Genomic DNA, 27,559 nt, shown 5'->3' on the forward strand with positions numbered 1-27,559 from the left:
TTTGTGAGTGCAGGCTTCCAAATAATTGACAGTCTGGTTGAGTCATCTCTTCTATTCATGCTTTCAGGTCTTTTTTCAATCTCTATGGCTTCTCTGATAATTCTGTAGCTGGGGTTTTCTATAGTGGCTAGAGTTTTGGTGCCATTGAAGTTGATGCTATGACCTGTGGCTTCCATGTGTTGGACTAGTGAGGAAGTGTGTTCCAGGTTTTTACTGCATTTTTGTGTTCATCCAGGCGGGTATTTATTCTTCTATTGGTCTGTCCAATGTATGTGGCAGGGCATGATGCATAGGGGACTTCATATATGCCTTGGTTTTCCAGGTCAATTTTATCTTTGGGGTTTCTTAGGATGGCTGCTATTTTTCTGTCTGTTTTGAAGGCAGTCTTGATGTGATGCCTGTGTAGTATCTTACTGGTTTTGTCTGTAGTACTTCTTTTTTTTTTTTAATATATAAATTTTTTATTGTTTTTTAACATACAAACACAACAACAAAACATAAAAGCATCAGCTCCCCCATATTTTTATACAAACAGTAAGTTGGTTGGTCCATCAGTTTTGTGCATTCATCTCATAGTCACAATTACAATTACCTTATATAATACTCTTATTATCAATACAAATTTATAAATCATAGTATCACTATTAAAAAAAAAAAGAAATTTGACTAAACTTTTATTCGATCATGCCTTTATGAGATAACTATATTTTAAATAATTTATTCTAAAACAAGTCTTATAATCATACCAATTCTCTCCTAAATAGAAAAGAAAAGAAAAAAAAAGAAACAGAAAACTATTATATAAATATAGTATCAAACACCAATAAGAAGAAAAGAAAAATAAAATCAATATTATTTCTTATTGTCTAACCTTTATATTTTAGTATTTCACCATTCAACCATTGATAGAAGAGATCCCAAACTATATAAAATTGTTTATCTTCTTGCTCTCTAATTTCAAAAGTCAATCTACTCATCTCAGCACATTCCAATATTTTCTTTACAACTTCTTCTTGCAATGGAATTTTCTCATTTTTCCAATTTTTTGCAAATACAATCCTAGCAGCAGTCAATACATTTACAATCAAATATTTCAACTCTTTACTATAGGTATCTGGTAGGATTCCCAATAAAAAAAACTCCGGTTTCAAGTCTATATGCTTCTTTGTCATTTTTTCCAACCACATGTGGATTTTAGTCCAATATTTTCTAGCATCCTCACAAGTCCACCACATATGGTAGTATGAACCAGGTTTCTGATGACACTTCCAGCATTTTTCAGATTTATTCTTGAACATTCTTGCTATCCTTGTCGGGGAAAATGCCTCCTGTAAAACATCTTATACAAATTTTCTTTATAGGCTGTAGACATTGTCATTTTATAATTTTGCAACCATAAATTCTGCCATTTCTCTAAATCAATCCCATATCCAAAATTCCTCCCCACAATCATAGTTTCTTTAACTTGTTCTTCCTCCAGCTTAATTTCCAATAAATAACCATACAGCTTTTAATCACCTTTTCATCAGTACCCATCAAAATCTTATCTAAATCAGTTTGCTTATCATAAAATCCCTCTGCTTTGGAATCCTCATAGTACTTTGAATGTATTTGCAGATATGAAAACCAATTCATCTGTATACCTTGTTCTTCTAGTTTTTGCATCGATTTAAGTTCACCCTTTTCATCTAGTAATTCCCCATAACTAACTGTTTGTTCCTTTTATAAATTATAGGATAAGAGAACGCTTCTATCGTCGATAACCAAACTGGAATTTTCAAATAACACTGTTTTTTTGTCTTCTCCCAATTTAACCACAGAGACTCCGGTATATAATGTCTTCTAAAATACCCTGTGTTTTGGTTCCTTGTACCATAAAAAAGCATGCCAGCCCAACAACAAATCATGACCTTCTAATGTCAACAATCTGGTTTTCCTTAATGTTATCCATTCTTTAACCCACGTCAAATTTGCAGCTTGGTAGTACAACTCCCAATTAGGCAGACCAAACCCTCCTCTAAATCTAGCATCCTGTAAAAGCTTTAACTTTATTCTTGCTTTCTTGCCTTGCCATATATACTTCAAAACAATTTTATTTAAATCCTCAAAGTATTCTTTTCCAAGCCTAATTGGTATTGTTTGAAACAAAAATAAGATTCTGGGTAAAATGTTCATCTTAATTGTTGAAATCCTTCCTATTAATGACAGTTGTAAGTTTTCCCATTTTTTCAAATCTTGGGCTATCTGTTGTTTAAGTTTAATATAATTGTTCTCCTTCAATGTACTACATCTTGACGTCAAGTATATCCCCAAATACTTAACCTTGTTTGTAACTTGAATTTTTAACAGTTCTGCCAGCTCTTCTCTTTGTTTCAGCAACATATTCTTTGACAAAATCTTTGTTTTATCTTTATTTATTTTCAAACCAGCCACCTCCCCATAGGCCCTCTATCTTTTCCAATAGCTTGAGGCTGTTTCTATAGGATCTTCCAGGATGAAGACTAGGTCATCTGCAAAAGCTTGTAGTTTGAATTCTTCCTTTTTGATTTTCATTCCTTTTATAGTTTTATCTTCTCTGATATTTCTATTCAACACTTCCAAAGTCAATACAAATAACAAAGGCGAAAGAGGACAGCATTGTCTTGTACCTTTTCTTATATTAATAGAATCTGTAAGTTCTCCCTCCATCATTACCTTAGCTGTTTGTTCACTATAAATTGCTTCTATTGCTTGAATAAATCTTCTAGCAAAGCTCATCTGTTCCATTAAAAGTACCATAAACCTCCAATTTACATTATCAAATGCCTTTTGAGCATCTAAAAATATCAAAGCCATTTGCTTTTCAGGGTGTGCCTCATAATATTCCAAGGTGTCCAAAATTACTCTCATATTATCTCTAATTTGTCGCTTTGGCAGAAACCCATTTTGATCTGGGTGAATAAAGTTATTCAAATACTTTTTAAGTCTTTCTGCTAATATTGAAGCAAAAATTTTATAATCTGCGTTTAATAAGGAAATCGGTCTATAATTCTTGATTTGAAGTAGATCCGCCTCCTCTTTTGGAATAAGTGTAATATAAGCCTCTGACCATGTTTTAGGAATTATCTTTTTACCATAACTTCATTCATAACTTCTAACAGTGGAATACACAATAATTCTTGAAAGGTTTTATAAAATTCTACAGGAAATCCATCTGGACCTGGTGCCTTTCCATTATTTTGTTTCTTAAGTGCTTGACTTAACTCCATCATTGTTATATTGCTTTCTAGCATTTCTTCAATCTCTTTAGGTATCTTAGGTAGATTTACATTCTGCAGGTATTGTTTAACTTTCTCCTCATCAATATCTTCTTTCTTATACAAATGTTTATAAAAATCATAAATAATTTCTTTTTTTCTCTTTGCTGCCATGACAAGTTTTACCTTGGTCATCTATTAACTGCAGTATTTTCCTCGATTCTTTCTCCTTTCTCAGTTTGTATGCTAGCCATCTACCTGGCTTATTTGCATCCTCAAAATAATTCTGTTTAGCATTCCTAATTTTCTGTGCCAGTTCTTCTTTCTCTATTAAGTCCATTTTATGTTTAGTTATATCCAGTTTCAGTTTGACATCTTTTCTGTGTGGTATTTTCTGTAATTCTTTTTCAAGTCTTTTATATTCATCATCCAAGGCTTTAAAAGTTTGCCTTTTCCTAATATTCTTTTTTCTTGTATAGTCTATTATCAAGCCTCTAGCATAAGCCTTCATTGTGTCCCAAACTTTCTGTATTGAAGTGTCTTCTTTTCTATTCTCTTTAAAGAAAAAGGGCAATTCTTTCTCCATCCATTGTATAAATTCCTTATCCTTTAAAATAGTATTATTTAATGTCCATCTCGATCTTTTCCTTTGTCCCTTCCATTTAATTGTCAATGGGTTGTGGTCAGCCCAATTACTTGTTTCAATATTTACTTCTTGGATACTAGACATTAAATCTGTTGAGATCCAAATCATATCCAGTCTGGACCATGATAGATGCCTATTTGAATAAAACGTAAATTGCTTAAGTTTATTATTTCTTTCTCTCCATATGTCTTTTAAAGTTAATTCATCTATCATTTTAAAAAAGGATTTAGGAAGAGTTTTTCTATTATGTTTTACTGCTATTGCAATATAATCAAGTTTATTATCCACAATTCCATTAAAGTCTCCCATCATAATTGTATTAGCATAGTCCAGTTCAGCCATCTTAGTATGTAGTTTTTTATAGAATTCTTCCTGTTTATCATTCGGAGCATAAATTGCAGTCAAAAGTATCTTTCTATTATTGTCCATTATTTCTACCATTAATATTCTCCCATCATCATCTGTATAAATCATTTTTGCTGGGATGGCCTCTTTAATATATAAGACCACCCCTCTTTTCTTAGATTGGGTCAAAGAGGTAAACAATTTCCCTAATTTTGGTTGTGATAACAATTGTTCATGTTGCTTTTTAATATGAACTTCTTGTAAGCAAATTATGTCAAACTTTAGTTTCATTAATTTATGGAAAATCTTCCTTCTCTTAGCAGCTGAATTCAGTCCATTTATATTCATTGTAATCAGTTTTTTCTCTTCCATGATTATGTTTTATATTTAGATTTAACCACTCTCGTGGGTCTTGCTTCACGTTGATCTTTAATATCCACTTGTCCACCTACTGCACCTTCTTCTTTTCCAATCTCCATTTGTTCCTCTTGGGATTCAATTGGTGGAACCTCCTTTCCTGCCCCTCCTTCTCTCCCTCCAAAAACTTCTGCATAAAACAGTTCTGCTTTCTCAATTGAATCAATTCTATGTCTCTGTTCCTGCCACGTAAACATCAATCCTTCTGGGATCAACCATCTGTAAGACACCTCTTTTTCCAATAACCTTTTGGTCAGGAATCGATATTCTCTTCTCATCTCTCTCACTCTTCTAGGTATTTGTTTTAAAACCAAAATTTCTTTACCTTTGTATTTCAATGTCTTCTCTCTTGCCACTTGTAATACTTGTGTCTTCATAGATTTTTTAATAAATCTAATATGAACTTCTCTGGGTAGGTTATTTCTCATCGCATATCTTGTAAAAACTCGATATATCTCATCTATTCCATCCATCATCTTCTCTTCTGTTATCTCCAGCGCATCCGCCAAGATTCCTACCATTATCTCAGCCAGATCTTGTCCTTTTCTTCTTCTATATTTTGAAATCTGAGATAAAATTCTGATCTATCCAACTCCCACTTCAACATCTCACTTTTTTCTTGTTCAATCACTGTTAATCTATTATCAATATATCCAATCTTCTCCTGTCTTTGTTTGCCCCCCTCTTCAACTTTTTGAAGTCTCTCCTCATATTTTCCCATCATCTGTTGGATACTTTCCACTTTTTCCTCCATCCTACCTGTTCTTTGTTCAATAGTATCTATTTTTACCTTAAGATCTTGAATTCCTTGCATAATCATCTGAAAGGATACTCTTTCTTGTTCTTTTTCTTTATCTTGCTTTAACAATGTCTGAATTGAGCGCTGTCCAGATGGTGGGGAGGCAGAAGCAGACATAGAGGCACCGAAGATATAAATTTCTTACTCATTTTAGGTGGTTCCAGCTCTTCAAATTCTTTCAAATTTTAATCCAAAAAAAAGTATGAAGTTATAATCCAAGATAAAAGGGCCAACAATAAAAAAGCCAATAATGAGAGAAAAAGAAGAAAAATTCTTCCTGACCTTAATCCAATTAAGAAAAATAATCCATAAAAGAGAGTAAAAATAAGAGTAAAAACCCAGTGATAATAATAATGAACAAGACAAAGCCAAAAAAGAAAAAGGAAAAAAGAAAAAGAGAAAAAAAAAACAAAGCAAAAACCAAGAAAAATAAATTTCTTCAAATTCCACACCTTAGTCCAGCCAAGAAAAAAAAAAAACCTCAATTGAAAAAGGAAAAGAAATAGTCCACTGATGTACATTAAAAAAAAAAAAACAGGATCCAAATAGAAAGGAGAAAAAATAAAGCAAAATAAATCAAAATAGAATAAAAATAAAGGAAAAATTCAGAGGCTTCCCTTTGCAAATAAATCAAACTTAAAAATAAAGACCTTGATGTTAGTGGAGGGGGTGGCGGAACTAAAAAAAAAGAATTAAAAAAAAGGAATAAGCAACAATACACTGCACTCTATTTAATTGTCCAAGGCTCTAATTATAACTCCCTTCTCTTTCCCACAAGCTTCAAAGCTAAGCCATAAATATCCAGAAAGACACCTGTAATAATATTCAACAAAGTGCTTTCCTCTATCTTATCAGAGGGTGTCCTTGAGAAGAAGAGTTTGTTTTTTCCAGTTCAAGTAAAATATTTCCGAGCCTCTAGTTGGCAGTGTTACAAAGTTTCTTAGTTCTCACTTTCCCCCCTCCTCTCTGAAGAGCATAAAAAAAGGGGGAAAGGGAAAAGCCGATATGGAATACACAAAAGCAAAAAAAAAAAAAAAAATCAAAGGGAGCCTCTAGCCTAAAAATAAAAAATCCAAAAGAAGAGTAAAACATATAAATATAAAAAGAAACAGTCCAGTTATCCAGTAAATAACAATAAAGTCCGGAAGCAAAGAAAAAAAAAAGTAAATGGATTCTCTCTTTGACGTTTCCCTAAAAAACGCCGCTTAGTCAGTTTTGTCAAAAAAAAAAAAAAAATCACACAGGTTTCTTCAAGTAGTCAGAGTGAACTTTCAAGGCTCAAAAAGTTAAATAAAGAAAAAAGGTTCTCACCCAACCGACGAACTCTTTCTCAAACTCATTCTATCTGGAGCCACCCCGGCTTCAGCAGCATGGGGGCTGCCTCTCCGCCGCTGGCAAGAAGAGCTTCACCTGGGCTCTCCAGGGATTTTGCGTGTATCCCCGGAGTCCTCAGGGTACACTCTTCACGATGGCTACCCTACGGGACAGCGTGGGTCCGTTGGACCGGCCGGTAGCGGAGATATCGGCTGCAATCGAGGAGCTCGATTGCAGACCGTATCGCCACGGCGCAGGCTCCTCCCATCTCTTGTCTGTAGTACTTCTTATGTAGGGCAGGACAGCTGTTCCATAGGTCTGTTCATCTTCATTATGTCTCAGTTTTTTGTGTGTGGATCAGGCCAGTGATTTTGCTTTTGTGGAAGTCATTGGCTGTCAGTACTTTAGTCAGGGTGCATAGTTCCATCTTTATGTGTGTCTTGTCTGCCAGGCATTTGGTTCTGGCAACTAGTGTTTTGGCCATGGAGTTTATCTGTGCTGGGTGGTGGTGGGATTGGGCATTGAGGTAGCAGTTGGTGTGTGTTTTCTTCTCGTATATGGTGCGTCCTAGTGTGCCATCTATTTTTTTGTAGATTAGTACATCTAGGAATGGTAGTTGTTTGTTTTTTTCCATTTCCATGGTGAATTTGATTTTGGGGTGTGTGGTGTGTAGGTGTGTTAGGAAATTGTTTAGATTTTCTTTTCCATGGGGCCAAATAACAAATGTATCATCAATGTATCTTAACCATAGTTTGGGTTTGTGGGTGGCATTGGCTAGGACTCTGCATTTGAATTCTTCCATGAACAGGTTTGCAATGACGGGTGACAGTGGTGATCCCATAGGGGCTCCTTCAATTGTTTGTATCTTTGTCCTTTGTATATGAAATATGTGTTGGTTAAGCAGTATTCTGCTAGTTCCATGAGGTGTTTGGGTGGTTGGTATTTATTTTTGATGATTTCTTGGGTTTCTTTTATCAGGACTTGAGTGACTAGTGAAACTACATCAAAACTTACAATCAGATCTTTTTGTTCTATGTGTAGATCTTTGATCATTTCCAAGAGGTGGTATGAGTTTTGTACATGTAAAACTGCTGCTTCAGCATGGGGCTGTAGCTGCTTTGGTAGGTATTTGGCTAGATTTTGTAGTGGTACTCCTCTGGAGCTGACTATGGGTCTGAGAGGTATGCCTTCTTTGTGTATTTTTGGGAGGCCATATAGTTCGGGGCATCTGGAAGATTTTTCTCTTGAGATGATTGTCTGTTGGATCTCTTTGTTCATGTGGCTGGTTATAATTTTCTTCTTGGTTATTTTTTCCAGATATGTGGTTGGATCCATGTTTATGGGTTTGTATGTGCACTCACAAACAAAAAAATCTCCACACTACAAGCCAGCCAAACACCTGGGCTCAAACAGATCCCCCCCATACCTCCAGCTCAAACAAACCCCAACCAGGCACCCAGATGAAACCTAGCTTCCTAATAAATGATAGCCATCTGTTTATTTGGAGCCAAGCTGCACTAAAAGCCTCCAACACAGGAAAGACAATGTTGCCAGCCAAAAGACAAAAATAAAAGCTACAAAACAGACAGAAGATATTAGAAACATGAATCAAGCAGAACACAGCAAAGACCAAGACCAATAAACACAGACCAAGCCTCCCAACCAATCAGGATGAAGAAAAAACCATTCTGGCACAGCAGTAGGCTAGCACCAAATTTAAAACAGAAATGGCTGTGAAAGTCTGACTCACAGATGAACACAATACAGAAGCCTGATGATGGCAGATGAGATTCTGCCGAAACATTGCTACAACTTTAAAAGCACAACTATAATGACATGGGAAAATACCCGAACAAAGCTGAATACCATACATATAAATATCTGCAAAAACTTAAGAAAACATATGTTTATGTATATGTATATGTATAACAATAGTAAATGAAATAATTATTCTATCTGAGTTCAGCTCTGCCATTAATATTGATAGCAATCTTTTACATTTACATGCCATAACATGGATAGCATTATAGACAGCATAACTGTGGCCTGTCATGCTCATTTCAAATAAACTCACTGGAAGACTCTCCAGATTTTTTTCTCCTGTACAAATTGGTTAGAGATTGTCTTTTCCATTAAGATTTTTCAAAGAACACTTGAAGACCTTCTCCCAGAAATCATGGAAACGAGGATCTTCTTTTGCCCACAATGAATTGACACGTTGAAGAAATGTCCTGAATCCTGCAGGTTCTTTTGAATGAACTGACATGGAAAGGGCATCTTGGAAGACTTGTATATCCCAATCCATCTGGCTAGTGGTTCCTTTGAAAGCCCAGGATGTGGTAACAATCAATACCTCACCTAGAGATGAATCCAGGAGATTTGGGTGAAGGTATGCATAAAAAGTATACATTGGTAAAGTAACAAAGCTGATTACAAACACATGGCTTTGCTTTTGGTGAGAACTGAAATTGTCTTCAATTTATTAGAAAATAATGCTGGCATTTCATTAGCACGCATGGGTATCATTACAATGAAATCTGTACAGATTCCATGGAGGTAAAGCAGAGATGGTACTATTTCTAAAAATCTTACTCTAAAGATGTGTTCCCAGGAAATCAGCCCAATCCAAGTCCACCTGAAATGAAGAAGCAATTGGACAATCCCAGAATACTCCAGGATTTCATTAGGGACCATCTGATACAAGTTAAGATATAGCCTTTTGTCATTGAGACTTAGGTCAACAGATCCATAAGGGAACTGTGTAAAGAAATAAATATATTACAAATAAAGTATAGAAACATATGTTCTGTACCTGCATTCAGTACATGGTTAATATGCAATTCTTTGCCTTTGAACTTGTACGAAATTCATAGCATAGTAAATATCTCTTTCCTCTTTTACAGAAACATTTCAATTCTGTGATATTTTGCAAGACAATAAATTTAAATAACTTTCAAGTGACCTTAATCCTTAGCTGATCCAGCTACACACTCAACCAACCCACATTTTCTCTTGAACAAATAAATTTGAAACTTGTTTTATTGTGCGTATTTCAAAATATTTACCTGAGGTATTTTATAGGTATTTATAAGAGTAGCTAAGTTGTGAGATGATATAGAGGACATTCCACCAATGACAGCAATGAACTTATTTTAAATGATGCATTTGTAATTAGGACCATGCCTGTTTTGTGCAGAAAGAAGATCCAATGCAATCTGATAAGTCATCTGAGGATTACAGAAATTATTGATGATATGGAACCCCAGTGTAATATTAGGTAAGATTTTAGGATCACCATTAATCTTCTTTATTGCAAATATAATGGCCAGAATTTGCTGGTAATGTCTTGGTATTAGGCTGCAATAAAATATACATTTTGTGTAAAAGAATATGAAAAGACTTTTAATTTTTTTTAGTTACTATTAAATATAATTCTTATGTTCTCCATGAACTGACTTTACTCAAATATTTATTTCAACCCTATTTTACTCTTTCCTGACTTCTAAGTATTACATATTTTGGATGAGAAAGCTAACTTTTGAACATGTGTAAGACACAATTGGAAAAAGTAACACTTTGCCAAGATGGTTAACTTGATCATAAAATAGTTTTGAAAAAATGGAACTGAGAAGATATGGGGTAGGAACAAACTGCAGCAATATTAATGTTAGAGATGGGTAGGTAGGACAACCTTAAGGGCAATCTTACAATTAAATTAAAACTGCAAACAATGTTCATACTTATATAGAACAGAATACCAAATGTTAACTATGTGTGTTTAGGATAATATATTCACCCACCCACCCACCCATCCATCCATCCATCCATCCATCCACCCATCCATCCATCTATCTACAGCTGTGTGAAAAAGTCCTGCATGCTTTATGGTTTATGGTTTATGACATTTTTTGGATAGGCCATTGATTTTATATTTTATGCTAACTTCTATGCAAATATTGTTATATTTAAATAAATACTGATGGTTTTTAAGTGAAAAGCATAAGTTTTTTGCAATTAGGTACTGTTTGGATGGGGATTGTGAATTTTCTTGCATACTTACAATGCATGCTTACAATGACTATGAAAACAGATTAACTGATGCAAACCCAGTGGCATACGTGTTGCAATTACTCAGGTCAATGCTAGTGTTTTGTTAACATTTTTATTGTTTGTGGCCCTGAAAAGGACTGATTAGTTACCAAACATGGTTACTAATATGAAATTGGCCAGCCCTTATTGCTTATCACCAGGCGGCATCACTTCGGCACAGACTGTATAAACCTTTCATGTGATCTTTGATGACAATGTGGTGCCAAGCTGCAATAATGGATTCAATTAGCTCCTGCTTGGTCTTTGGATGTTTCTTGCTTATTTCGTAACTAATCTTGGCCCACAAGTTCTCAATTGGGTTCTAATCTGGGCTCTGACCTGGCCAATCCAGGAGTCGAATACCATGCTTCTTCATCCACTGCTGGACGGACTTGGCTCGATGACAAGGAGGGTTGTCATCCTGGAAAAAGTCCTTCCCTACAAGTTGCTGAACTGAAGGAAGCATGGTCTTTTCCAGGACTTCAACATACTGCTTGGAATTCACGATTCCCTGTACGATTTGTATCCGACCAATACCAGAAGCAGCGATACAGCCCCAGATCATCACATGCAATGGATGCTTCACAGATAGATTGAGGCAGTACGGCCTAAATTCTTCAGCTGGAAATCTTCTGACGTACTTATTGCACTGATTCCCAGTCAAGTAGAAATTGCTCTCATCACTGAAGATGACCTTGGCCCACTGTTTGTTGATCCACTTGGCATACTGTACAGTCTATGCTGAACTGATGCCGCCTGGTGATAAGCAATAAGGGCTGGCCAATTTCAAAAAATAGTTTTGTCACATTCAAAATCATGCAGTTTCTTATCAGCTTTAAAATGTTTTGTGAGTTGCAAATATGAAAAATATTGACAGTTGAAACTTCTAGTGCCATATCTTCTCCAGATTTTAATTTAATATCAACTGTATAATATTCCAATAATTTTGCACATCTTAACTAATTTTGTTTAACCCTCATTTCCATTCTATAATATGTTTCATGTGGGGAAAAGAAATCATACGGTATTTTTAGGCATAACCTCATTTTATATTTGTTTCAAATTCTGAAAATGGGTCACCTACTAAAGTGATTTCTAAGGTCAACATTTAACTTTATAATACCATATGTATGCATCAGTGGTGGGTTTCAAAGAGGTTTACCACTGGTTTGGTGGGTGTGGCTTGGTGGTGCACTTTGTGCATGCACACACACACTTTGTGCATGCATGCGTGCCAAACATGTACTTTGCGCATATGCAGAGGCTTTCCTAGTCACCTCCTGCAATCCTTGTAGTTTCAACAGCTGATGCGCGGCAATCTGCTGTGCTGCACAAAGCAGCTGTGCTTCAAAAGCAGGGAATAAAAGTCAGTATGGGAGCCTGGGTGGGTGGGTGGCCCCAACAGCAGCTCCTCAGAGAGAACTGGTTCAGTCTCAGCTGATCTTCGGTGCTACCTGTACACCAGAACCGGGCCGAACAGATAGAGTAGCACCACTGATATGCATGGCTTCAAATCTCAAATCAGAATGGGACAATTGGTTACAGCCACCAGGCAATGCCCACTTCACACCGGTCCCCTTGCCCCAGTTGATCCACTGCAGGCATCTGCCCCTTGCTGCCCCTTTCCCAGCACTCCTCCCCAACCACTGGTCCCCTGCTGCTCCTCTTCTGCCTCCTCACCTAGGCAATTGTGCTTTGGATAAATAACTATGGCTGATTCATTGTGCAAGACAATTAGCCCCACATTCCAGTGTCTACTCTGCATGCCAAAGTGGCCCTCCCATTCGATGAGGTCTGTAGAGAGGGTGCCACTTGGAGGCAGGCATCAGCTTCGGGAGCCTCCTGCCCTCATGGCCACTGCTTCTCCAGGGTTTGGTATTGTAGAATCAAGGGAAGGCTGACCAACAAACATACTGAAGCCTCCCCATGGCCTCCTGATACTGAATTCTTGCAGAAGAGCATGCCCCCACCTGGAGCCTCAAATGGCCCTGGCTGCAAGACAAGGCAGCGCTTAAGTCTCCTGCCCCTCCTCCAGGTGCTGGTAAAGTTCTTGGTCCTGCCTTGAGCCACTTTGCTATGTGGTAGATGCTTCTGCAGAAAGGTACTGAACTATCTGGAGATTGTTCAGAACACATGCATTCTGTTTCTGAGGAGGCTTGCCTGAAATGAGAGGGGCCATCACCAGCATTGGCTTTTGAACAGCTGACACCAGCCACATTGAAATCCACATCTCTTAAAGTTGCCAAAGGGGAGCAACACTGCTGAAGAGCACCTGAGCATCTCAAAAAACAAAAACAAAAAAACCCACCACCACCAACCCACCATTGAAGGTGCTTTTCAAAAGGCAAATGGACTGTTTTTTTTTTCCTTGAGAAAGAAAATGACTTCTCATCCTAGAAGCTTCATCAGTTCTTGCAGGATGGTGGGGGCTATGGAGGAATTAGTTCTGACAGGATGGAGGAGGGAAGGTTGAAAGGATCATATTTCTTTATAGTCATCTGGTTTTAGCAATCTCCCTGAGAGCTCTTGGGGCCATTTGGGGAGGTTTATCTATGACCCCAAGGTCACCTGTATCAGAGTGGAAATGGGGGTGGAATCTTGGAACTGATGAAAGGATTGCATTGGAGATAGGAGATAGGAGACAAGTGGAATCTCTGATTCTGTTGAGAGATTCCTCCTCCTCCTCCTCGGAAAAAGCAGTCCACTTGCCCTTGAAAAAGCATCTTTGAAACAATTATGACCTGGATGACTGAGAATCTACACAGATGTTCTTCTATTGAAAGGAGCCTCAAAACCAGCTCCTATCAGAACCAGCTCAGATCTGAGGCCAGGACGTTATATGTTTTTGAGCCAGTTTTATGCCTTCCCATTGGTTTAGAAATATTCTTTTCTGAATCGTAGAAAGAATACTTATAACAATGAAATTGCTTTCTTTCTTTCCTTTATTTATTTAACTTAGATAGTAATTCTTTTGATTCAATGACATGAGTCATTTAAAAAAACAATTGAGAAATTTTAATGTTTTTTTCCTTGTGGATCCTTTTAAAGCTTTTAGTGCTTTTGGATGAACATAGTTAATATATACATTAATACAATTTCCTTTCATATAATCTTTTTCAACATGGAAAGATTTGGAGAACATCTTAGCAATAACAATAGCACTTAGACTTATATACCACTTTATAGTGCTTTAAAGCCCTCGCTAAGTGGATTACAAAGTCAGCATATTGCCCCCAACAATTTAGGTCCTTGTTTTACCCACCTTGGGAGGCTGAGTCAACTTTGAGCCTGATGGGATTTGAACTGCCAAATTATAGGCAGCTGGCTGCAGAAGTAGCTTGCAGTACTGCATTCTAGCCACTGCACCACAGAGGCTCCTTGTTGGAGATTTTGTTCCCTCTCCATAGTTAGTGTTGCCTGAGGAGAGCTGCTATCATAAATAAACTTTTGCACTACATTGAAATCACATAATTGAAACAATCACAAAACAAACCATAAAACAATATTATACATATACACTGTGCATCTTTTTCATATTTCATGGACCAGATCTATTATCTGAGGAAGCTTCAGGACTTGGTTAGAAGTCAGCCACTTTAATCAACTAAACTTTATTATATTAACCAGAAAACAATCTCTTCATAAATACTGATTTTATGTCAGAAACATAATTTTGTTGTCTTTCACTTTTGAATGCATCTCAATCTTTTTGTTTGGCAAATTAATCTGACCCAACAATATCCAAGCAAAATAAAAAAATCAATGTATTCCAAAAGTGTTTAGCTATCTCTCATATAATGAAACTTTGGGAATCCTCTTTATTACATTGGCTATTGTTTTCTCATTGATTACAGTCCTTGTGTTTGGAGCATTTTGGATGAATAGAGTGACTCCAATTGTCAAAGCCAATAACTGGAGCCTCACTTGTATCCTTCTCTCCCTTCTTCTCTGTTTCCTCTTCTCTTTCCTCTTCATAGGAAGGCCTAAAAAGATGACCTGCCTTCTCCGACAAACAACTTTCAGTATTATCTTCTCAGTGGCCCTTTTGTCTGTATTGGCAAAAACCATGATTGTGATTCTGGCATTTATGGCAACTAAACCAGGCTCTGGAATGAGTAGGGAAAGGGTAGGGAAAGGACTGGCCAATTGTCTTTTTTGGGTTCCTTTATTCAGGTGGGAATTTGCACTATTTGGCTGAGTATTTTAATTTAATTTAATTTAATTTAATTTTAATTTTATTCATATACAAGCCTTATGTAAACCTTGTTAGAGTTGATATTCTATCAAAAATAGATGTTCTTTTATTTCACTGACCAAATTTTAATAAGAGAAGAAGAATTACTGATTTATACATTTTTAAAAGAATTTTACTTTGTCTTCAATTGAATGTAAAGTATCATGTTTTATGTACTATAAAAGAACAAAACAAAGAAGACCGTTTAAAAGAAGCCACCATTTGTCAAGAACTGATAAGGACAAAAAATGCTTATTGCCTTTTTTGACATAGTGAGTAAATTGGAAGGCAATACAGTTTATTAGACTTCAGAGAGACTTTAAACAAAGTAGATCATAGCTTGCTTACTGGTAAGATAAAACAATGTGGGATAGATAGTACCACCACCAGATGGATTTGCAACTAAATGTTCAACCACACTCAACAGATAGTCCTGAGTAGAGCTATGGATGGAAGCATTCAGCTGAGTACCTCAACGTTCTGTCTTTGGTCCAGTACTCTTCAACATCTTCATAAATGATTTAGTTGTGGAGATAGAAGAGGAACAAATCAAATTTTCAGTTATCAATTTGTAAGCTAGGGGGGAATAGTTAATATTTTATTTATTTAATTAGCACATGGTGTATCATATATCATATATGGACTTGTAATATAAATTAATATTTCAACTAAATTACTAAAATCCAATAAAATATAAATTTCTGGACCGATATATGTCCTCAGCTTATCAGTTGATCATGATGTGATCTACATTTTGACATAAAATTCATTAGAGATTTTCAGGTCATGTTTGTCCCAAGAGTGCTTTTTCAGGAGGCAACTGGAGTTTTTTGTTTTTTCTTTTGAAGATGTTTTGCTTCTTATCCATGAAGCTTCTTCAACTCTGGCAGGATAATGGGAAATGGAAAGATTTATATTCCTTTCAGATATCTGGTAATCTGCATCCTTTTAGAGGGACACATTTACCTGCCCTGTCATCTGACAGTATTTTTTTTAGTATTTATTTGATTTGTCAATCACTTACAAAATACAGGTATAAGAATAAATATAGTTTTGAATACATGAGATAGATACTTATAAGAAAAATAAAAAAACCAAAAGGACAGGGATGGTAGGCACGATTGGTGCGCTTATGCATGCCCCCTACAGACCTCTTAGGAAGGGGGTGAGGTCAATAGTAGACAGTCTAAGACAGTGCTCCTAGTTCCTGTAGTCTGCAAAGAACTTTCTTGTTCTTTCTTTTGAGGATGTTTCACTTCTCATCCAAGAAGTTCTTCAGCTCTGACAGGATTATTTCAAGAAAATCCAGTTGCCTCCTGAATGACCTGGATGACAGAGAATCTCTGCAGACTTTTAGCTATACAATTTGGGATGAATACCCTTTGAATGATGTGGGAGTCGTAATGGACTTCCAGAGGAAAAATTGCAGACTATAGGAACCAGGAACACTACTCGGGTGACAGGACACAGACAAATCTTCAAATACTTCAATGACCCTCTAAAAAAATGCAGATTACCAGGTGTCTACAAGAAATTTAAATCCTTCAATTCCCCAATATTCTGTCAGAGCTATAGAAGCTACTTGGTGTAAAAAAAATCAAAGCAAATTACAGTAATTAAATACACATTTCAATCCCTTTTCTCAGGAAAGATGTGCAAAATATTAAGAATTGGAGAGGACTTGATTATTTCCCCAATGGGCCAAATTATATGTTCTTTATGAAACTGAATTTCCAGAAGGTCAACTTATTGTGAGTGCTTTTACCTATCTTCAAAATATATTTTTGGAATATATAGACAGTTATCATTTGAAGTATCTCCATTCAAATCTTCATTTCATGTTCTAAACTGTTTTATTTCTATTTTATTCTTAATAGTTTCTGTACTTTTTTCTCTCTCTCTTTTGTTCTCCCCTCTCCTATTTCTTTGTAGTACAGGGCCAATCGTCTTAGAGACTATATATGTAAGGATAATGAAAAAAGAAGCAATGTAGTTTAATAGGGTAGAGATAGGATATTTTTCTGTATAGGGACATCTACATTTTTCAGGATGGAAAATATTAACACTGGGATGGAGTTGATAGCAATGATGTTTCTTGTGTTCCTGTTCTGTATTACATGCAAAACATATGCTATGAATTGTAGCATACCAGATGATCCTCTTCCTATAGCCCATCAATTTGCTCAGCCAGGAGATGTTATCTTTGGGGCAATTGTCTCTCAAGCTTTCTTCTTTCATAAAAGCCCTTCCTTCACAGAAGATCCCTCTTGTACATTGAACAATGAAGTGTTGTAAGGAATTCTATTTTTTTCTCTTCAGACTAATAATTGAGGGAAAAATAAATTCTCTTCAGACAAAATAATTGGGGAAAAAGAGTTAAGCAGCAGGATTATGGTGATAAGTCTCTGAACATTTTCATACCTATAATGTCATTGGGAATTTTCTGTTAATTAGTTTTCTCTCTTTTTGAAGTATAAGAATTGGCTACCGAGTAGAAAACTTCATGTACCTTCACACACTGCACCAAATTTATATATGATTCTATTGATGTTCAATTTATGATTAATAAATCATTTGTAATAGTTTATGATAATTTGTCAGAAGGACAGACTAATAATATCAGTGCTTCTACCTATTTTCAAAATATCATTTGTTGAACAGTGTATAGAGAAGTTTCATTTGAAACCTTTCTATACTAATCCTCATATAATATTCTGATATAACTCTAAGGAGAGTTTGATTGAAACAGCAGTAAGATACAGACTCAAAACTCAGTGGAAAAAATATGTTTGGACAAAACATTCCAGTAATGTTAACTTTTTCTTCCCAAAGACAAATTATGCAAGGAGATTAAATAAAAAATAACAACTTTCTTTTTCTTTGGACAGGTAGAAATTGTACCTCCTTGTCACCTCAAGGAGGTACAAGCATTGTTTTCTCCTAGTCCATTCAGGCACTGATCTGAGATGACATTGAATTTTTCCTTGAATATTTTCAGTGAGGCAAGGCATAGCAACTCTTTTGAGGAGTTTAGTTATTTCAGAGTTTCAGCATCTCTTCCACCTATTACTGTTGAGTTTCAGCAACTGTAGCTTCTGGTGACTGCCTCTCAATTATTTACAGGGCTAGTTTATGGATGACTTTGAACTTCATGGCATTCAGTTTTATAGCTTTGAGTATACATGAACAAGAGAAGGACAGGAAACACTTTAGTTATATTGATAGTTCTTGTTGCAGCTGTCTGCCAAAGATGTATCAGCAAATCCTTGCTTTGGTGTTTGCTGTAAAGGAGATCAATAGGAACCCTGAGCTCTTACCAAACATCACATTGGGTTTCCATATTGTGAACAATTATTTTCCTGCAAGGATTACCTATAAAGCAGTCCTGAGCTTACTTTCTACCCAGCAGAAGTTTGTTCCCAACTTTACCTGTGATTTAAAGAAAACATTGATTGCTGCTATTGGAGGACGTTTGACAGGGACCACATTCAACATGGCCACAGTCCTTGCCAACTACAAAGTTCCACAGGTATACCCTTGAGATTGCTCCCTAGAAATCCCAATTTCTTTAATTCCTTTCATTCTTATAGCACCTTTAGGTCACTTTCTAGAGTCTACTTTCGTAGTGGAAAATCTAAGAGAACACTGTATTGTACATTCAATTAATATAAATACAAATACTCTATAGGGATAGTAATTATTTAGAAATTAAGGACTCTGTGGATTCCCACAAATAAAGAAGAATAGCAAATTCCTGTTGGCATTGGATTTCAAAATGCTTGGGCCACTACAGAAAATACTCTACCTCTCCTACATGCTACTTAATTCCCTTCAGATAGTCAAGCAATAGGACTTTTGCAGATAATAAATGCCTTGCTTTCAATTTTGTGCTATGTTTTAAGTGTTTTCACATTCAGTTAATAAGTGTTGAGACATAGATAGACAATATTTTAAACCAGTGGTTGCCAACTGGTGGGCCGGGGACCACTGGTGGTCTGAGAAAAATTTGGTGGTCCACAGAGAAATGTCCCTCCCAAAGCAATTAATCCAGGCTATGCAGGAATACAAGGCTGTGCCGCCCACATGGCCTGCCCACCCACTTGCCCCCACCCTTCGGCCAAGCACAAACCTTACCTTGAGTAGAGCCATGAGAACTGGAACTGGAAGGTAAGACGAATGGCGTCCTATATTCCAGAGCTGCAGTAGTCACAAGACTGGCCCTTTGGTCACCCGGAGCAGCTCCTCCAGTCCATAGGAGGCCGGTGCATCTGGGTGGAGGAGCAACTGCTCTGGGATGACCAAAGGACCAGTCCAGTGAATACTGCAGCTTTGGAATATGGGACCAGTTTTCCCACCAATGTCAGCAAGCCACTGTCAGTCAAAATTCATATTAATGGTCTACGGGATTTAAAATTTTGAGTTTGGTGATCCCTGAGGTCCAAAAGGTTGACGACCCCTGTTTTAAACTGATATAATATTGCTGGCATATGACTTGACTATTTCCATCAATATTTCAGTGCTGCCTTTCTGATTTACCTATGATGACTATGAATCCCATTTCATATTCTTATGTAATGGTTTGGATTATTTGCTATATATTGACTTTCAGCTTGCCTATGGAACATTTTCTTCAGTACATGGTGAGAAAAATGTATTTCCATCCTTGTACCAGATGGTCCCGAATGAAATGCACCAATACACTGGGATTATTCGATTACTTCAGCATTTTGGATGGATATGGATTGGGATCATGGCTGTAGATGATGACTATGGGAACATGTTTTTGCAGAAAATTGAACCATTGCTTTCCCAAAACAGTATTTGTTATGCTTTCATACTTAGAACACCACCAAAGGCATATCTAGATGAATATATACAGTTGATTTCATTGGAGTTAAGATATAATCAACTCTTTATGGATGATAAAATTAAAGTGTGTTTAATATATGCCCTAACTCCAGCCATGCAAAATCTGAGAGTGATCATCCTCGTAGCATCTTGGACTTCATTGCCATCTTTGGGTAAAGTGTGGATTGTTACATCCCATTGGGATTTTGAATCACTGTCCTTTCAGAGACTTTGGGATATACAGAGTTTCCATGGTGCTCTATCATTTGCAGTTCGTTCAATGACGCCCCCTGGATTCCAAGAATTTCTTCGCACTGTAAGGCCATCCTGGGCAAAAGAGGACAATTTCATTCAGAATTTTTGGGAGCAGGCATTTGACTGCCCATTACAAATTTCCAGTATAAATGAAGATAGCAAGGTATTGTGCACTGGGGATGAGAAGCTAGAGAGTCTGCCGAGTATATTATTTGAAATGAGCATGAGTGGACACAGTTACAACATTTATAATGCAGTCTATGTTATAGTGCATTCTTTGAATGTCTTACTCAAATCAAGATCCAGATGTAGAAATGCAATAGGAACAGAAGAAGTAATGTTTCAGGATTTACAACCGTGGCAGGTATTTTGTTTCATTTCTAATATATACATTTTTAGTTTAATTGCACTATCATGTATTAGGAATGGTGTAACACATAAAGGTACTGGGAATATTGTTATGCAGCACTGTTATACCAATTAATTTGGTTGAATAAAAAACACTTCTTTTTGAAAATAAAAGTTTTTATAGTAGTAGTTGTTTTGTAGAGATATTTCTTTCCTAATCGTGTAACAGTATAACTACTAATTTAAAACATCTTTGGTTTAGGAGGAAGTGTTTTTCTATTTTGCAGAATTTATTAGACCCACAGCCTTTATATAGAGATGGCCATAGTTGTTTTCTCTAAGAACTGTAATTTTACAGATTAATTTTTTGGGGGAATGTAAGAGCTGTAGAAAACATGATTACAAAGTCTTACTGTTAATTTCTTTCATTAAAAAAAAAATCTAGTTCCATTCTTTCTTGAAAAGCATCGTATTCAACAACAGCATGGGAGACACTATTACATTTGATGAAAACAGAGAACTGATTACAGATTTTGATGTTGTAAACTGGATTACTTTCTCCAATAATTCATTTTCTCGAGTGAAACTTGGAACATTGGAATCTCAGGCTCTACCAGGCAAAGAATTAGCTCTTAATGACAATCAAATTGTATGGCACAGAAACTTTAACCAGGTGAGAATTCTTAACTAATAACAAAAATAAAGCGCACTTTGTAGCAATTGTCAAATACATGGCAGTAATTAAAGAAAATGACATTTCTGCCTTTTGGAATCTTTCATGATGATGAGGTATAACATTTTCTATATATGCAATTGAGCATTAATATGTTCATAGAAAGTTTATGGCAAATGGTTCTGATTGGGCTTGGGAGACAAAAATTACCAATATAACTGCGGATAGTCCTAGAAATACAATTCTTCATTTAACCACTGAAAATCTGAAAAAGAAAGCCCTTTATGACCTGTCATCAAAACAGAGACTGCTGCCTAGCTTGTTGTCATATGATCACATTTCAGGCGCATGGTAAGAGGCTCAGATTTATGAACAGTTGCATTGTTCCATGGTTACATAACCATGATTTGCAGAATTTTTAGTTTGTTCCCAGCAAAAAAAGCCTATTTGGCAGAATTGTTTATTTTAATGAATACACAATTAAATTAACAACCATTTTGCCACCATTGCAAATATGGCTGCAAAATTAAATTTTTCACATAGTATCCTGACTTTCAAGTGCAACATCTTATGATTGAAACCCTGAACTCATTGTGATTGTATGTCTGGGACTATGAATAGGGCCATTTTCTGGTTTTAAAGTCTGGCTGCAAAGATCCTGTGTTGCATTTGCTCATTTTCGAAAAACAAAACAAAACTAATGAATCCATTAGGAGTAATCCAAACACATGTCACTTCCAATGCAAACATAATTTTCTGCCACTCCAGGTTTTCTGCCAGAATATTCAGACATCAATGCCAATTCCTTCTTATTAACTCAAGTTTCTTCATTTTCATTTTCTTCTGCTTCTTCAGCCTGGATGGGAGTTCTTATTCGGGAAATTTGTATTAAAGCAGATGTTTTATCCTCTGATTCTCTCACACCCATTACTGTTCAGGTGCTTCCTCTTTCTGTGTGCAATGACCACTGCTATCCAGGCTCAAGCAGAAAGAAGAAGGAAGGAGAGAAATTTTGCTGCTATGATTGTGTGCCCTGTTCAGAAGGAGAGATATCTGATGAAATAGGTAGAGCAAAAAGATGTGAGGACTTTGGCTAGCTGAACAGCAAAAATCCAGTCCAGTGCATGTATGTATGTATGTGTGCATGTATGTATGTACCGTATGTATGTATGTATGTATGTATGTATGTATGTATGTATGTATTTGGAACTCATCCAATAACTTCTTGTAGTTTAAGTCAGCAGTGCTTAAATTAATTTTAATGAATCCATTCATAGACAAAGGCCATCAGTTTTAAATGAACTGAGTAATCTAGGCCATATACTTATCCTTCCAATGTTGAAGGTTAAATAGGTCTCTATAAAAAAAGAAAATCATGTGTGAATGATTTCCATTGACTCTGACAACTAATGTCCCTTGATGCCTCCAAAATAGTTGAAGCACAAGGGCTGTAAGGGAAGAGAAAGCAATAGCCAATGTAATAAAGAGAATTCCCAAAGGTTAGTTATAACGTTCATTGTAATAGAGATAGGTTAACACTTTGGGAAAACACTGGTTTGTTGCCATATTCAATTCAGCTATTACTTTCTATTTATTGGAGATGTAGTTAAAAATATGTAAATATGTAACTATTTGAAAATATTAAATTCCACCTCATGGTGAAATAAATACAAATGAGAAATATATACGACGTCAGAAAAATATAACTTCATGAAGCATTACTCTCTTCACACCTGCAATAACAGTAACAGTTTTCTAATAAAATACAGTTTGATCTAATAAAATAGGTTATGATCCATTAAATCATTTAATCTGGTTGTTCTGATTGATTTCCATAGTTTAGGGTTCTCCAATTTCTTGTTCTATCTGTTCCTTAAAATACCACATCAAATTGATCTATTATTATTGTTTATAATATTTATTTCCGCAAACATATTTGTCTCTAAAACTGCAAATATTGCTTGTCCAAACTGCAACAGCACTTAAGAATCTATTTGTAACTCTCTAACAGTACAAAAGAAGATAGCAGACAGAAATCATGTTTATTTACTTTTGTTTTTCAAACAATACCATCTGTGTATAACAAAGGATCTCAGGTTTAAATTTATGTTATGAGACTGACATATACTTTGGCATTAAAAAAATAATTGCTATCATCTCTTCACAAAGTAGATAATTTATATCAATGTCAATTTTATTGCATATATTTTATACTGATGGAAAGTTTGCTAGATTGGAAAAAATATATTCTATTTTCTTTTTCTAGATATGGATGTCTGCATGAAATGTCCAGAAAATCAGTATCCCAACAATATAAGAAATCAATGTATTCCCAAAGTGTTTAGCTATCTCTCATATAATGAAACTTTGGGAATCCTCTTTATTACATTGGCGATTGTTTTCTCTTTGATTACAGTCCTTGTGTTTGGAGTATTTTGGATGCACCAAGAGACTCCAATTGTCAAAGCCAACAACTGGAGCCTCACTTCCATCCTTCTCCTTTCCCTTCTACACTGCTTCCTCTGTTCCTTCCTCTTTATAGGAAGGCCTACAAAGATGATCTGCCTTCTCCGGCAAACAACTTTTGGCATTATTTTCTCAGTGGCCCTTTCGTCTGTATTGGCAAAAACCATTACTGTGATTCTGGCATTTATGGCAACTAAACCAGGCTCTGGATTGAGGAAATGGGTAGGGAAAGGACTGGCCAATTTTATTGTCCTTTTGGGTTCCTTCATCCAGGTGGGGATTTGTACAATTTGGCTGAGTACCTCTCCTCCATTCCCAGATACAGACCCGCATTCGCTGAAAGGAGAAATCATAATAGAATGCAACGAGGGCTCTGTGATTATGTTTTATTGTGTTCTGGGTTACATGGGGTTCCTGGCCATTGTCAGCTTTAACATTGCTTTCCAAGCCAGGAAGCTGCCCAGCAGTTTCAATGAGGCCAAGTTTATCACTTTCAGCATGTTGGTCTTTTGCAGTGTTTGGCTGACATTTGTTCCAACCTACCTGAGCACCAAAGGGAAATACATGGTAGCTGTGGAGACCTTTTCTATTTTATCCTCCAGTGCTGGTTTACTGGGGTTTATATTTTTCCCCAAATGCTATATCATTTTACTGAGACCCGAGATGAACAAGAAAAACTATTTAATAAGGAAAGAAAAGTAATTATCATTTTGTATTTATATTTAATGAAATATTTTTAGATTAATGTTGACTCTTTTTGTGGCGGGAGGGTTGTCATTCATCCTGATGGAATTTAGAACAATTTCTCTGACCTTGATTTATCTTCATTCATACATAAAATTTGACTTTTGGAAAACAAGTATTTAAAAGGAGATGTGTTTCAAGATCAAAGAATAGATGTATCCTACCCAGTTTAATTTGAATGATGGAATTTAAATTGTGATTAACATGATTAGATGTGTCCATATAATGCCCAAAGCTGCAAGAGTTGACATATAGAAATATGAAATTTTATTAGATTGTGTGTGGCCCTTTGAATATTAAAGGAAAAGTTTATTCTGAAGCATGTTTATGTTTTATATGTTTTTAATAGTGGTTCATTAAAAAGAGTTTATTTGAGTAGGTTCCTTCCAATATTAATTGCCACGTTTGCCATGTAATATGCAAATCTTGAGATAAATTCTCACTCCAAGCTCAGATATTAATTTTAACTAAATCATATACTCCTTTGAAGTAATCCTGACTATTTCTGTGTACGGTAAGTGCTGGGTTATATTACCAAAAATATGTTTAATGCCTACCCAGGAAGAATGAATAACCAAGTTGTGGGATTAGGCTTTGATATTTAAAATAATTATAAATTTAAAAACTTATTTAAAATCAAAGTATGCTTTGCTGTTAAAAAAAAAACATGTATTAAAAATATATTTCAAATCTATTTTGATTTTAATTGCATTAGAGAACCAAGAGAGACCTTTACTGGAATGTGGGTTGTTTCCTTTGAAAGAATGCAATATATAATAACAAAGTTCCATTTTTAAACTCTTTGAAACTTTTATTTTCAGTTTTTTATATTTATTTTAAGAATCTTCCAAATTAGGATAAAAATCTGATTCCAATATTTTTGCTTTGTCATGCGTTCACAATTCTTCTTTCTTAATCTTTAACCCCTTTATTCCTGGGTTCTGCCTAATTTGCATAAGTAGTGTTTCCAAAGATTGTATGAAGAACAGGGGAGATAGTGGACATCCCTGCCGATCTCCTTTCTCTATTTTTATTGAGCGCATGTATTCTCCATTAATTATGATATTCACCTTTTGTGAGGCATAAATGATGGTTACTATGTTTTCAAATTTAGTGCCTAAATTCATATTATAATTTTGTTGAATTAAAAATTGCCAACTTAAATTGTCAAAGGCCTTCTGCGCATCGAAGAATACAAGGGCTATTTGTTTTTCCAGGTGGGCTTCATAGTATTCCAAAACATAACAGATAATCAGAGTTGGGAGGGACCTTGTACGTCATCTAGTCCAACCCCCGCCCAAGTGGGAGACCCTGCACCATTTCTGACAAATGGCAGTCCAATCTCTTCTTGAAATTCTCAAGTGATGGCGCTCCCACAACTTCCAAGGGCAAGCTGTTCCATTGGTTGATTGTTCTCACTGTCAGAAAGTTTCTCCTCATTTCCAGTTAAATCTCTCCTTGTTCAATTTCCATTCATTATGGATGGATTCCATCCATTATTGTCTGGCCTACAGGTGCTTTAGAAAATAGCTTGACCCCTTCCTCCCTGTGGCAGCCCCTGAAATATTGGAAGACTGCTGTCATGTCTCCCCTGGTCCTTCTCTTTACTAGACTAGCCAAGCCCAGTTCCTGCAACTGTTCATTGTATGTTTTAGTCTCCAGTCCCCTACTCATCCTGGTTGCTCTTCTCTGTACTTTTTCTAGAGTCTCAACATCTTTTTTATAATGTGGTGAGCAAAACTGGATGCAGTACTCTAGGTGTGGTCTTACTAAGGCTTTATAGAGTGATATTAGTACTTCCCTTGATCTTGATTGTATCCCTCTGTTTACACAATTTAGGATTGCATTAGCTTTTTTGGCTGCTGCTGCCCACTACAGGCTCATATTTAGCTGTTTGTCCACTTAGACTCCAAGATCCTTCTCACAGTTACTGTTATTGAGCCTGCTTTCACCCAATCTATATGTGTACTTTTGGTTTTTCTTGCCTAAATGTAGGACTTTACTTTTCTCTACATTGAATTTCATTTTGTTAGATATAGCCCACTGTTCTATTCTGTCAAGATCCATCTGGATCTTAAGCCTAACTTCTTGGGTGTTAGCTATTTCTGCCAGCTTAGTATCATCTGCAAATCTGGTAAATTCCCCTTCTTTTCCCTCATCTAAGTCATTAATGAAGGTATTGAAGAGTACTGGGCCTAAGACGGAACCTTGTGGCACCCCACTGCTTACTTCCCTCCATGTAGACTTAGACCTATTAAGGATTACTTGTTGAGTATGGTTTGCCAGCCAGTTGCGAGTCCATCTAGTAGCGGTGCTATCTATTCCACTATTTTCTAGCTTACTAAAAAATAGGTTGTGGTCTACTTTGTCGAATGCCTTGCTGAAATCTAAATATATTATGTCCACAGTATTTTGCTGGTCTACTAATTTAGTCACTGTGTTGAAGAATTGGTTTGGCATTTAACTATTCTTAAATTATTCCTAATTTGTCAGTTGGGGGAAAATCCATTTTGGTCTTTATGTATATATTCATTCAAGATTCTTTTTTTTTTAAAATAAACTTTATTAGTTTTACTTTTTAAAAAACAACAACAACACAGCTACAAATTATATACAACAAAAAGACGAACAGGTCTTGGCATAGGCCAAGAGGGAAAGAGAGGAAAGCTTGAGAGAGGAAAGAGGGGAAGGGAGGGGAAGGGGGGGGGGAAAGTGGGGAAAACAAAAGTAGAGAAAACACTTATGATAAAACCACATTTTTGTGACTGACTGTAAGGTCTTTTCTTCTTCAAAACTATCGTCGGCAGTGCTTTTCTTTATCTCTGCCTCGGAGGCCTCGGCCTTAGTTTTCTTAGAGGTGATCTATCTTTGATTAAGCCAAATGTACAAAGGATTCCAATTGCTATAATAGGTTGAAGATTCTTTATTTTTTAATGCTTGGGTTAGTTTGTCCATTTCGGCGCATTGTAAAATTTTCTGAATAACCATAAGTTCAGTGGGGATAGAGGGTAGTTTCCAGCACTGGGCAAATGCCAGTCTGGCCACGGTTAAGATATGGATTGTAATATACTTCAATTTTTTGGATATTTGTTTATCAAAAATTCCTAGAAGAAAGGACTCTGGTTTGTAGTCAATTTGTTCCATG

At 36.0% G+C, this 27,559-nt stretch overlaps 1 protein-coding gene across 1 annotated transcript in view; it reads left to right on the plus strand.

The window, feature by feature from the left end:
• The window catches only part of LOC148124227 (vomeronasal type-2 receptor 26-like), a 40,537-nt gene extending 16,165 nt beyond the window's left edge, over positions 1-24,372 (plus strand). The window contains exons 2-6 of the mRNA XM_087916064.1: positions 18,318-18,609; positions 19,690-20,547; positions 20,977-21,204; positions 22,143-22,269; positions 23,471-24,372. Of these exons, the coding sequence (XP_087772190.1) occupies positions 18,318-18,609; positions 19,690-20,547; positions 20,977-21,204; positions 22,143-22,269; positions 23,471-24,372 (2,407 nt within the window). The remainder of the gene's footprint in view (positions 1-18,317; positions 18,610-19,689; positions 20,548-20,976; positions 21,205-22,142; positions 22,270-23,470) is intronic.
• Positions 24,373-27,559: the final 3,187 nt, after the last annotated feature.

Source organism: Pseudonaja textilis, chromosome Z, assembly GCF_049901715.1.
Source record: "Pseudonaja textilis isolate UNSWEBS1 chromosome Z, rPseTex1.2, whole genome shotgun sequence".
Lineage (NCBI taxonomy): Eukaryota > Metazoa > Chordata > Lepidosauria > Squamata > Elapidae > Pseudonaja > Pseudonaja textilis.